At 44.6% G+C, this 13,006-nt stretch overlaps 2 protein-coding genes across 2 annotated transcripts; one reads left to right on the top strand and one right to left on the bottom strand.

Moving 5' to 3' along the window:
• Positions 1–8,053: 8,053 nt before the first annotated feature.
• nod (no distributive disjunction) lies at positions 8,054–12,863 on the bottom strand. Its single transcript, XM_002055504.4, has 7 exons — positions 12,654–12,863; positions 12,384–12,572; positions 11,771–12,320; positions 10,860–11,023; positions 9,215–9,423; positions 8,349–9,152; positions 8,054–8,284 (listed from the first exon to the last, which is right to left on the bottom strand). The coding sequence occupies exons 1-7, from the start codon at positions 12,777–12,779 to the stop codon at positions 8,179–8,181; spliced, it is 2,148 nt and encodes a 715-aa protein (XP_002055540.2). The 5' UTR covers positions 12,780–12,863; the 3' UTR covers positions 8,054–8,178.
• pkm (Pinkman) lies at positions 9,523–10,861 on the top strand. The gene is made up of 2 exons (XM_002055505.4): positions 9,523–10,497; positions 10,563–10,861. The coding sequence occupies exons 1-2, from the start codon at positions 9,545–9,547 to the stop codon at positions 10,840–10,842; spliced, it is 1,233 nt and encodes a 410-aa protein (XP_002055541.1). The 5' UTR covers positions 9,523–9,544; the 3' UTR covers positions 10,843–10,861.
• Positions 12,864–13,006: the final 143 nt, after the last annotated feature.

Raw genomic sequence — 13,006 nt, forward strand, 5'->3', positions numbered from 1 at the left:
TCTGTGTGAGTGTTTTTGTGTAGACAAGAGAGGCAGTGGAGCTATTGAATGAACACATGCGTGGCGCAGCTGCTGACGCGCAGTCGTTTGTGTGTAGCTGCAAAGCATGAAAAAGAAGAGAAGCCGGTCGTCGATTGCTTGCTTTGCCTGCTTTTCATACCCTGTACCCAAATTGATAAGTGGAGTATATTCGATTTTAATTAATATTGCTTTTCGCTGCGATTTCTGAAAATACTTCATAAAGCTAAGAACACACGATTTGGTATTCAGCACAGATAACGTTTATCTCACTCTCTTGTTAACTGTGTCTATTTATGTATGTATTTTGGATGTATCAGAAGTTAGGATCAAGTGTATATTTTATAAAACGAACAAACACAGTCGCTGTTTATATGTATGCGCATATGTATGTATGCATACGTACATAAGTAAGAACATGTGTACATACATGTGTATGTTATGGCAACCCAAAGCTAGGGGAAGGGTATCTCTCCTAGTGGGACATTATCGACTAGAGCACTTTTACTTGTTTGTTTTCGTTTGGCATTTTGTAGCGTCGCTGTTTCTGTTATACTAATTAATATTGCTTTTGTTTTCACAGTCGAGAGTTCGTTTTGTTGTTGGTTGGCAGAAGTGCCGATGTTCTGCGCATTTAATATACATATGTACATACGGTGTTGAGCACCCCACGCCGATTGAGGGTCAGTTCGATAAGCTGTCAAAAAGATGGGATCCCTAATAAATACCGCTATGTGTACATACATATGTATGTAGCTACATATGTAGCTACATATGTGCATGCATATCGAATGTAAATATGTCTAACTATTTTAGTTACCATTTTCGTAGTTGATTTTAACTAATTCAATTTCAGTTTTAAATATTTTGTAAAAACACTTATACATTTATACATAGGCATCGCCGTTTAAATTTACATATACATGCATACATATGTACATATATGTATGTACTTAAATTATAGCTGGTGACATTCGAATTGTCATGAAATATTAAACGCATAGCAGAACATGTATCTGATCTCATAAACTATATATTTTCATGATCTACTGATCAGCAGCCGCGGCAAAGTAGCCATGTCCGCCTATCCTCCTGTCAGTTTCTATTCAAAATATCTCAGTTTTAAAGCTACCGTCTGCTGCATATGTATGCATGTCGGAACCGGATATATAATATATCTACCATAGAATATTTTTACCTAATTCGGCAATTATTGGTTTCACTATGCATCCTACCTACATATATGTATGTACATATGTATGTACCTTTTAAAGTTTGTACTTGGATCGACATAGGAACGATCGGTTGGAAAGTAAGTTCTTGAATAAAAAACATGTTCAGATGAAATTTCCAAAAACCCCGTCCTGAGCGTGCACTTTCATCACATAAAGTGACTAGAGTGAAACTTTCAGCTTCCTGGCTCTTACAGTTTGGGTTGTACTTTGATAACCAATCAGTCGGTTGGGACAAACTGTCTTTTATATTTGAGGAATAGTGTTGGGCCTTGGTACTTAGACAAATTTGGATGCCATATTGACGGGCTGAAAATTTCATAAAGATCGGAAAATAATCACAGAACCTATTCAAGAAAGCATTGCAAATAGTGTCATCAAGGTTTGTATCTTTAATCAGAACATTTTCCATACACAAAAAAACTACTTCCTTGACAGAATTTCAACAGTTAAAACTTAGCTAGATTTTTGAGTAATCGAGTATCGATTGTATGTTAAGAAAGAAGCGAGACTATTTGTAAAGAAAGCTTTACGCTAGGGTCAAAATATCTCTTGGCCGGGCACAGGGTATCTCCTAGTCAGGCACTCCCGACCACTGCATTCTTACATATTCTGTACTGTATCTGATATTATTGGTTTTGTTTTTGCACCTTCTTTGACTATTCACGATAGCACTTTGCACTTAGCACAAGCCGCTTCTGTTGTTGTGATGGTTTCTGTTGCGGTTTTATTACCGCATACATACTATATTGTTATAAAATGTACACCTTATCTATAAGCGATTTGCAATCACAAATACCTACATACATACATGCAAGTAAGTCATTAGTCTGTATATATGTCAGTATGTGCTATAAGCTATTATTTTGAAACGTGAGTATCCCCGTACTTCGCATTATCTTGTTTACCAACAAGCTAACAAAAGCATGAAAAGGTGATTTGGTCGTAAGTGCCCCACTAGAAAATACCCTGAACGAAGTGAAAAACTGCCCCTATAAATAACACAATATATCTTTGCTTCATGTAGAGTCCCAAAGAAGACATTCTCGGACATATCTTTTCTCATGCGACATTGAGTGTAATCAGAATTTCAGTATGATCAGGTTGTAAATAACTATATGAAAGGCAAAGCAACAGGAAGATGTATCTTAAAGAACCTACTTTAGGCCTATCTTTTATGAGGCATCTATATATATATTTTGTGGTCCGATGTTGATGAGAGTTGGCAAACCTGAAAAAAATCCTAAGTAAAAAAGTGTTTCGTACGAGAACCTACTTTTCGATCGGTCGTTGATATAGTGGTCCGATCCGACCAGTTCTGAAATATATGTACTGACTGCAGCAGAAAGACGGACCTTCGACAGTAGTTTGCATAGAAACAGGTAGATAGACATGGCTTCGTATATCAACTCGGCTGCTGATGCTAATCAACAATATATATTTAATGGGGTCTATCAAATGCTGATAATTATGCAGCTTTGGGAACTGCAACTGAAGGTCTGATAAAACTTCTATTGGATTCACACTTAAGCGATTTACCTTAGCACCACTAACCATACAACCGACCATTTTGTTATGCCCAGAGAGAGTAAGACTGCGGAAACAAAAGCCGAAAGCATATGATTTGTTCGACTAGGACAAGGGACAAAGGCTCGACTGACCGAGGAAACTCTATTCGGGACGGGAATACGCGCTTGGGCAGCGCATGCGAACCTCCATGCACCCCTTCAGCTGCTCTATCTCTGCAATCAGCGAGAATATGAGCACGCTCTATAAGCACGTTATTTAGAACATCTAATGAAACCCCGCGCACCCCCTGGTCAACTTAACAATTAGCATCTAAAATTAGGTTCTCACACCAAAACACAGATAAGCTAACGCACTCCTGCGAATTTTCGCTTACATAGCAGTAGCGATCGAATGCACAAGCGTCAACAAAGATTACTCCACATCCATTGTTAAAATCATCTAACTGGTAATAAGATTCAAGTAAGCGTTCCAAAACGACATGACTCCACGCGATTTGATGGGTAATAGCTCTGCGGGGAGATATGACGTTCCAAAACGACATAACTCCGCGCGGTATGATGGGTAATAGCTCCGCGGGGAGATATGACGTTCCAAAACGACATAACTCCCTCCGCTCGGATGGAAATAACTCCGCGGGGAGATATGACGTTCCAAAACGACATAACTCCACGCGATTTGATGGGTAATAGCTCCGCGGGGAGATATGACGTTCCAAAACGACATAACTCCAGGCGGTATGATGGGTAATAGCTTCGCGGGGAGATATGGCGTTCCAAGACGACATAGCTCCGCGCGGTATGATGGATATTAGCTCCGCGGGGAGATATGACGTTCCAAAACGACATAACTCCGCGCAGTATGATGGATATTAGCTCCGCGGGGAGATATGACGTTCCAAAACGACATAGCTCCGCGCGGTATGATGGGTACTAGCTCCGCGGGGAGATATGACGTTCCAAAACGACATAACTCCGCGCGGTATGATGGATAATAGCTCCGCGGGGAGATATGACGTTCCAAAACGACATAACTCCGCGCGGTATGATGGGTAATAGCTCCGCGGGGAGATATGACGTTCCAAAACGACATAACTCCCTCCGCTCGGATGGAAATAGCTCCACGGGGAGATATGACGTTCTGATGGATAATAGCTCCGCGGGAAATATGACGTTCCAAAACGACATAACTCCACGCGGTATGATGGATAATAGCTCCGCGGGGAGATATGACGTTCCAAAACGACATAACTCCCTCCGCTCGGATGGAAATAGCTCCGCGGGGAGATATGACGTTCCAAAACGACATAACTCCCTCCGCTCGGATGGAAATAGCTCCGCGCGGAGATATGACGTTCCAAAACGACATAGCTCCGCGCGGTATGATGGGTACTAGCTCCGCGGGGAGATATGACGTTCCTAAACGACATAACTCCGCGCGGTATGATGGGTACTAGCTCCGCGGGGAGATATGACGTTCCAAAACGACATAGCTCCGCGCGGTATGGTGGATAATAGCTCCGCGGGGAGATATGACGTTCCTAAACGACATAACTCCCTCCGCTCGGATGGAAATAGCTCCGCGGGGAGATATGACGTTCCTAAACGACATAACTCCCTCCGCTCGGATGGAAATAGCTCCGCGGGGAGATATGACGTTCCAAAACGACATAACTCCGCGCGGTATGATGGATAATAGCTCCGCGGGGAGATATGACGTTCCTAAACGACATAACTCCGCGCGGTATGATGGGTAAGAGCTCCGCGGGGAGATATGACGTTCCAAAACGACATAACTCCGCGCGGTATGATGGGTACTAGCTCCGCGGGCAGAAATGACGTTCCAAAACGACATAACTCCGCGCAGTATGATGGATATTAGCTCCGCGGGGAGATATGACGTTCCAAAACGACATAACTCTCTCCGCTCGGATGGAAATAGCTCCGCGGGGAGATATGGCGTTCCAAGACAACATAGCTCCGCGCGGTATGATGGATATTAGCTCCGCGGGGAGATATGACGTTCCAAAACGACATAACTCCGCGCGGTGTGATGGATAATAGCTCCGCGGGAAATATGACGTTCCAAAACGACATAGCCTCGCGCGGTATAATGGATAATAGCTCCCCGGGGAGATATGACGTTCCAAAACGACATAACTCCACGCGGTATGATGGATAATAGCTTCGCGGGGAGATATGACGTTCCAAAACGACATAACTCCCTCCGCTCGGATGGAAATAGCTCCGCGGGGAGATATGACGTTCCAAAACGACATAGCTCCGCGCGGTATGATGGGTACTAGCTCCGCGGGGCGATATGACGTTCCTAAACGACATAACTCCGCGCGGTATGATGGGTAATAGCTCCGCGGGGAGATATGACGTTCCAAAAAGACATAACTCCGCGCGGTATGATGGAAATAGCTCCGCGGGGAAATATGACGTTCCAAAACGACATAGCTCCGCGCGGTTTGATGGGTACTAGCTGCGCGGGGAGATATGACGTTCCTAAACGACATAACTCCACGCGGTATGATGGATAATAGCTCCGCGGGGAGATATGACGTTCCAAAACGACATAACTCCCTCCGCTCGGATGGAAATAGCTCCGCGGGGAGATATGACGTTCCAAAACGACATAACTCCCTCCGCTCGGATGGAAATAGCTCCGCGCGGAGATATGACGTTCCAAAACGACATAGCTCCGCGCGGTATGATGGGTACTAGCTCCGCGGGGCGATATGACGTTCCAAAACGACATAACTCCGCGCGGCATGATGGATAATAGCTCCGCGGGAAATATGACGTTCCAAAACGACATAACTCCACGCGGTATGATGGATAATAGCTCCGCGGGGAAATATGACGTTCCAAAACGACATAGCTCCGCGCGGTATGATGGGTACTAGCTCCGCGGGCAGAAATGACGTTCCAAAACGACATAACTCCGCGCAGTATGATGGATATTAGCTCCGCGGGGAGATATGACGTTCCAAAACGACATAACTCTCTCCGCTCGGATGGAAATAGCTCCGCGGGGAGATATGGCGTTCCAAGACAACATAGCTCCGCGCGGTATGATGGATATTAGCTCCGCGGGGAGATATGACGTTCCAAAACGACATAACTCCGCGCGGTGTGATGGGTACTAGCTCCGCGGGGAGATATGACGTTCCAAAACGACATAGCCTCGCGCGGTATAATGGATAATAGCTCCCCGGGGAGATATGACGTTCCAAAACGACATAACTCCACGCGGTATGATGGATAATAGCTTCGCGGGGAGATATGACGTTCCAAAACGACATAACTCCCTCCGCTCGGATGGAAATAGCTCCGCGGGGAGATATGACGTTCCAAAACGACATAGCTCCGCGCGGTATGATGGGTACTAGCTCCGCGGGGCGATATGACGTTCCTAAACGACATAACTCCGCGCGGTATGATGGGTAATAGCTCCGCGGGGAGATATGACGTTCCAAAAAGACATAACTCCGCGCGGTATGATGGAAATAGCTCCGCGGGGAAATATGACGTTCCAAAACGACATAGCTCCGCGCGGTTTGATGGGTACTAGCTGCGCGGGGAGATATGACGTTCCTAAACGACATAACTCCGCGCGGTATGATGGGTAATAGCTCCGCGGGGAGATTTGACATTCCAAAGCGACATAAGTCCGCGCGGTAAGATGGATAATAGCTCCGCGGGGAGATATGACGTTCCAAAACGACATAACTCCGCGCGGTATGATAGATAATAGCTCCGCGGGGAAATATGACGTTCCAAAACGACATAGCTCCGCGCGGTATGGTGGATAATAGCTCCGCGGGGAGATATGACGTTCCAAAACGACATAACTCCACGCGGTATGATGGATAATAGCTTCGCGGGGAGATATGACGTTCCAAAACGACATAACTCCGCGAGGTATGATGGGTAATAGCTCCGCGGGGAGATATGACGTTCCAAAACGACATAACTCCCTCCGCTCGGATGGAAATAGCTCCGCGGGGAGATATGACGTTCCAAAACGACATAACTCCACGCGATTTGATGGGTAATAGCTTCGCGGGGAGATATGGCGTTCCAAGACGACATAGCTCCGCGCAGTATGATGGATATTAGCTCCGCGGGGAGATATGACGTTCCAAAACGACATAACTCCCTCCGCTCGGATGGAAATAGCTCCGCGGGGAGATATGGCGTTCCAAGACCACATAGCTCCGCGCGGTATGATGGATATTAGCTCCGCGGGGAGATATGACGTTCCAAAACGACATAGCCTCGCGCGGTATGATGGATAATAGCTCCCCGGGGAGATATGACGTTCCAAAACGACATAACTCCACGCGGTATGATGGATAATAGCTTCGCGGGGAGATATGACGTTCCAAAACGACATAGCTCCAGGCGGTATGATGGGTAATAGCTCCGCGGGGAGATATGACGTTCCAAAACGACATAACTCTGCTTGGTATGATGAGTAATAGCTCCGCGGGGAGATATGACGTTCCAAAACGACATAACTCCAGGCGGTATGATGGATAATAGCTCCGCGGGAAGATATGACGTTCCAAAACGACATAACTCCCTCCGCTCGGATGGAAATAGCTCCGCGGGGAGATATGACGTTCCAAAACGACATAACTCCGCGCAGTATGATGGATATTAGCTCCGCGGGGAGATATGACGTTCCAAAACGACATAACTCGGCGCGGTATGATGGGTAATAGCTCCGCGGGGAGATATGACGTTCCAAAACGACATTACTCTGCTTGGTATGATGAGTAATAGCTCCGCGGGGAGATATGACGTTCCAAAACGACATAACTCCAGGCGGTATGATGGGTAATAGCTCCGCGGGGAGATATGACGTTCCAATACGACATTACTCCGCGCGGTATGATGGATATTAGCTCCGCGGGGAGATATGACGTTCCAAAACGACATAACTCCGCGCAGTATGATGGATATTAGCTCCGCGGGGAGATATGACGTTCCAAAACGACATAGCTCCGCGCGGTATGATGGGTACTAGCTCCGCGGGGAGATATGACGTTCCAAAACGACATAACTCCGCGCGGTATGATGGATAATAGCTCCGCGGGGAGATATGACGTTCCTACCAGTGACTCAAAATCGGTGCATTGTTGTCTTTCAAATGGAAACAAACTAGGGCGTGGACTTTAAAAGATTTTTAAAGCAGGGAATCAGCAAGCATTCCGACAAATTGACTTTAAATCCTAAAACTCAGACAAAACCAAAATGTTCCGATCACATTTGTATAGAATGGATTATAATTTGTATTATTGCGTTAAAAGTAAAGATAAATAAAAAAAAGGCCTTAAAAAAAATTAGAACACACTCTTAGTAACTAAACACTAAATTAAATTAAAATTTTAAATCTCAATGCAATTTGCCTTCGCAAACCGAGACCAACTACTGCCTTTCCAAATGGGCAGTTTTTGCACTTGCAGCCAGTTTCTAAAGTTACCCAATATCGAGCTGTAAGAAATATGATAATTGTAATTAGATTGTGCTGACGGGCGTGTGACTTTCAATTAATTACCGTTGCATGATCAACGTAAAGGCTGTCTTGGGCCCAATGCAAGGCAATGCCTGCAGATCCTTTAAGCTGGCACTGTTCACCAGCGCTAATAGCTTGGAGCGATGCTTGCGCAGGCGTGTGTTCTGAGAGCCATTGCTGAGCTGCCCTGAAATGATCTCGCTTAGTCCGCCTAGTTTGTTAGCAGTGTTACTTTTATTATGCGATTTAACGAGCGTTTTAGATGGCTGTTCAGTAGCCGGAGATGGTCTTAATTCTGTTTGTAAGGCAATTCGCATACTGCGACGTCGCTGCGGTAGCTCCTGGCAGTTTTTTAATATCTCTATGTTCAGTTGTCGACTCATTAAACGTGTTGAGCGGCGCCTAACAGCTGTTAGTTCCGTATGCTCTTTGCTTATAACAATGGATGAAGATGACAGTGGAGAAATGCCGCTGACATTAACTGGACTAGGCTTTCGGGGATTGGAACTGGCAGGACTACTGCTAAAGAATTGACAGCGCGGCACAGTGATTTCATCGTTTTCTTCAGCTATGGAGCACAGCTCTGAGTTGAAGTCGCTGTAACTAAGCAGTGACAATGACGGAGGCCGCTCAGCAGCCTGTTTCTCCTGTTGCTCGTTTAGGTGAAGTTGCGGCTGCTGCTGCAGTGCATCGTACTTCATTTTAAGCTCTATATAGTCACTTATAGTTGGAAACGCCGTAGGAGTTTTCACCTCCTCCAGACTGCAGTTGCTCTGTTCTACCCCAGGTAATAATTCAATTGGGCCTGTATTCAAATCCACTGGCAGCTCCAGCAAGGCACGTGCACTGTAAAAAAAAAAAAGAAGAGTTCTTAACCGATTTATGTAACAAATGTCAACATTAATTACCACTCTTTGGCCTTAGGTGTCAAGCCCATGACGGAGTGATGGCGCTGGAAATTTGTATTTGCCTCTGTATTTTTGACTGGCGTACAGAAACTGTTTCTTGTGCTAGCATGGGAGGGCACCGTCAAAGGCCGCTTGATGGCTTTTGAGCTTGGTAGTACACGCCGTAAGCTCTGTCTCGTAGCATTGGTAGACTTCTTTTTGGCTGAACGCTGTAGACAATAAAAGTGACATTTAATATACAAATTAGCTTCAGATCGAATTTGCGGTTGCGGTTAGTCTATATGCCTATAAAAGCAATCGCCGGTTAAGATCTGCTCACAGTACACAATCATGGAGCAACAGGAGGATCTACCCAATGCCAGCGTTCGTAAGACACTTGAAGAGTTACTTGGCCGCAGCGACTATACACTGGAGTTGGCCTGTGCCAAGGGCAATAACTACTTGGGCATAGTGTGGCGAATACAAGTGGAAAAAGAGCAAAGCCTAGTCTTAAAGCTTCCACCCCAGAACTTATTGAGGCGCAAGCAGTTTTTTGCTCGGCCATGCTTTAAGCGCGAATCTATGGCCTACGAAAAGTTCTTGCCGCTGGTCCGCAGTTATCAGGCAGAGCGACAGGTACCGGAGGCACAGCGCTTCTGCCACTTTGCACAATGTTTCGCCAGTCGCCAGGATGAGCCCAACGAGTGTATTGTGCTGGAGGACTTGTGCCGTAATGGCTACCAGATGCATGATCGCTTCGCGGACCTTACGGCAGCTCACGTATCGCTGGTCATGTGCGCATATGCAAAGCTGCATGCAGTCTCATTGGCTCTTAAACGCCAACAGCCTCAGAAGCTTTTGCCATTTCAGAAACTGGTGGACATTTTTGAGGAGCGACGCACTGATCACGTCCTAGGTGCCTACTTTGAGCAGCTAAAGCAAAGCGCACTGAGCACATTATGCCCGCAAAAAGATGCTGTTTATGTTAAGCGTCTGCAGGCTTTTTTTGGTCGTGGTAGTTATTTCGAAATGCTATTGGAATTACTAAATGGTTCCAACTGTGAACCATTTGCAGTGGTTTGCCACGGCGACAGTTGGAACAACAATTTTCTATACAGGTGCCAAGCGTACACGAAACAGCCTTTAGAGGTCTGTCTTATTGACTGGCAGCTAATGCGATATGCCTCCCCGATAACTGATTTGGTCTACTTCTTATTCAGCTGTACCACGCGAATGTTTCGCAGACAGCATTACCAGCCAATGATTCAGCTATACTATGAGGAGTTGCGACAACAACTAACTAGGTGAGCTACCCATTATTTCGATTGAACTTTACTTTCACTTAAATTTGTTACTTTGGTTTTGGAAGACTGGGAGAAGTGGTAGAAGCTTTATTTCCACTGACTGCTTTTAAGCAGCAACTAAAGGAAAAGGGCGCTGTGGGTTTGCTGCTAGCCATGATGGTGTTACCAATAGTGACCATGCGTGGCGAGGATGCGCCGGATCTTCAAGTTATCAGTGAGATGGCAGAAGGCGGCGCCACCACCAGTTTGCACGGAGTTGGATTTTTAGGAGTTGGCAATGAAATGTTGTACAAGCAACGAATGCGCGACGTCATATTGGATTGTGCAGATTATAACTACATTTAGATGTTTCAGTTGCTTACCAATTGCTCCTGCAGTTGCTGCAACCGATGACTCAGTTGCGGGGACAGCTTTACTTGTTTGGCACTCTTAGCAAAGCGCAGCGTGGAGATAGTTTCTGACAGATCGGAAGCATGTGGACTTACGCAAGTCAGCAGTGTTAAATATGCACCTGCACTGAGAGAGTCTGCAAATATAAATATGATTCGAGCGCCTTCTTTTACAAACATATACTAAATACCAATATTGGCGATAAATGTGTATTTCTATTAAAGCCCATTTGTTTTTAATGCCATCCAGATTAGACTTAATTTAGACGTTAGTTAACGGAACTTATTATATTTGACCACATGAAACATACATAAAACTAAAATGAAAAGAAATCAAATAAGCTAGCCAAACAAGACAAATTATTGAAAGTATAGATTGTGTATGTATATTATAATTTATTATAATTAAAATAAAACAACCGCGGGTATTCTAGTCTAGAGAGTTTCCGACTAAGAAATGCCTCTACATTCCCCGCAAATATTCTACCAGCCTTGTATATATATATATATACGGAAAAACGCATCAAATGATGCTTTTAATTAGCTGCGGTCGTTACCGACCGATTTAGATAAAAGAACTGAAAGCAGATCACACATGCAAATTACTCAACATTAAAATTTCAAGGATGTTGCACAGACGGAAAATGCAGCACTGTGCAAAGTTATGGAATTAGTAAAGATGCTTAGTCTAGCTCAAAGTTAATTGCGACATTTCAAATCCATGTTGGGATGTTTCTTTCTACTAATATTTTTTTTTCGAATTTTTGGGGGAAGTTATATTTTTTGTATATAATATTTGAAAGTGTTTTCCCGTTTTCAATGGATTCTGGGCTTTAAAAAAGAGTTAGTCGAAAACGAAAAGTCAATTAGACACATGTACATACCTTGTAGCACAGTTGTTAGGATAGAGTCTCGATAGGGTATCAATGTGTGCCCAGCAGACATGGAGAGCAGCACTTTGTTTATACCCAAGAGTCCCATATTTATATAGACTCCCTCAGCACGTGCCACGCCCTCGTTACCAGTACGACGCACACTCTCGGAGCCAGCTAAATCGACGATGTTCAGGCGCGCATGGCTTTGGCCTTGTCGAACATGGATGGTGACAATGGCATGTGAGCGAGAACTATTTTTATTCATGTTGGTGGGACGCACATGCCGATTCTTAGTGCCCAACATCAGTATATGTAGCAGGTCCTGTTGGTTTCTCACTGGCTTACATGTGCCGCCCGTGAACCGCTGTCCACGCGATGCCAAAGGCTTTTCCGTGTCGAGGGCAAGAAGATCGTATGCTCTTTCATTATATATTTCTATGTAGGAAGCGTAAACAAGCTTCGGCAAAGGATTGTTCTCTTTTTGATTTGCAAGGCATGTATGATCCAATATGTTTTGCAAGCACCTTGGTACCACACCCATATGTTCGTCTGTTAGTTTCTGCATTTAAAAAGAGCTCTTCAACGCTAAATGTCAAAGTTTACGCCGCTTATTCAAACTCACCTCTGCGCTCATCCCCATAGAATAGCTCTTGCCAGTGCCGGTCTGACCATAGGCCAATGCTGTGCAATCATAACCAGATAATACCTTTAGGACCAGCGGATGAACAAGCGTATCATATAGCTCAGACTGTGTCACAGTGGAGTTGAATACATAATCAAAGCTAAAAACATTACCATCTACAGAAAGGGCCTGTAAACAGAAGCATGTTCGCCATAACAGTATTAAATTTAATATGTACATAGTGTACAGTTACATTGTGATCGTATTTACGTTTGGACAGTTCTCCGGATAGTGTATTATACTTTTTTCATCGGGCCTTTTGCTGCTAATCAGTGTGGTCCGAAACGGTGCTTCACGCACCGCTATAAGCACAGAATTTATTTTCTGTGAATCCATCAATTCAATCAAACACAAATATTGTTCGGATTTTAGCGTCGCTTTTAAAATTTAAATAGACTCATTAAGTGGATTCTTATCGATATATCCATTTGTAAACAATTGTTATCGAATTGAGTACGCTCTTCGATAGTATCGTGTAAATATATTCAGCCATCGCTTAATGTTACAATGCTGTGCAGAGCATCATCGATATTTGCTTGCCAGCCGGCAATACAAATCAATTT

This window comes from Drosophila virilis, chromosome X, assembly GCF_030788295.1.
Source record: "Drosophila virilis strain 15010-1051.87 chromosome X, Dvir_AGI_RSII-ME, whole genome shotgun sequence".
In the NCBI taxonomy this organism is placed as follows: domain Eukaryota; kingdom Metazoa; phylum Arthropoda; class Insecta; order Diptera; family Drosophilidae; genus Drosophila; species Drosophila virilis.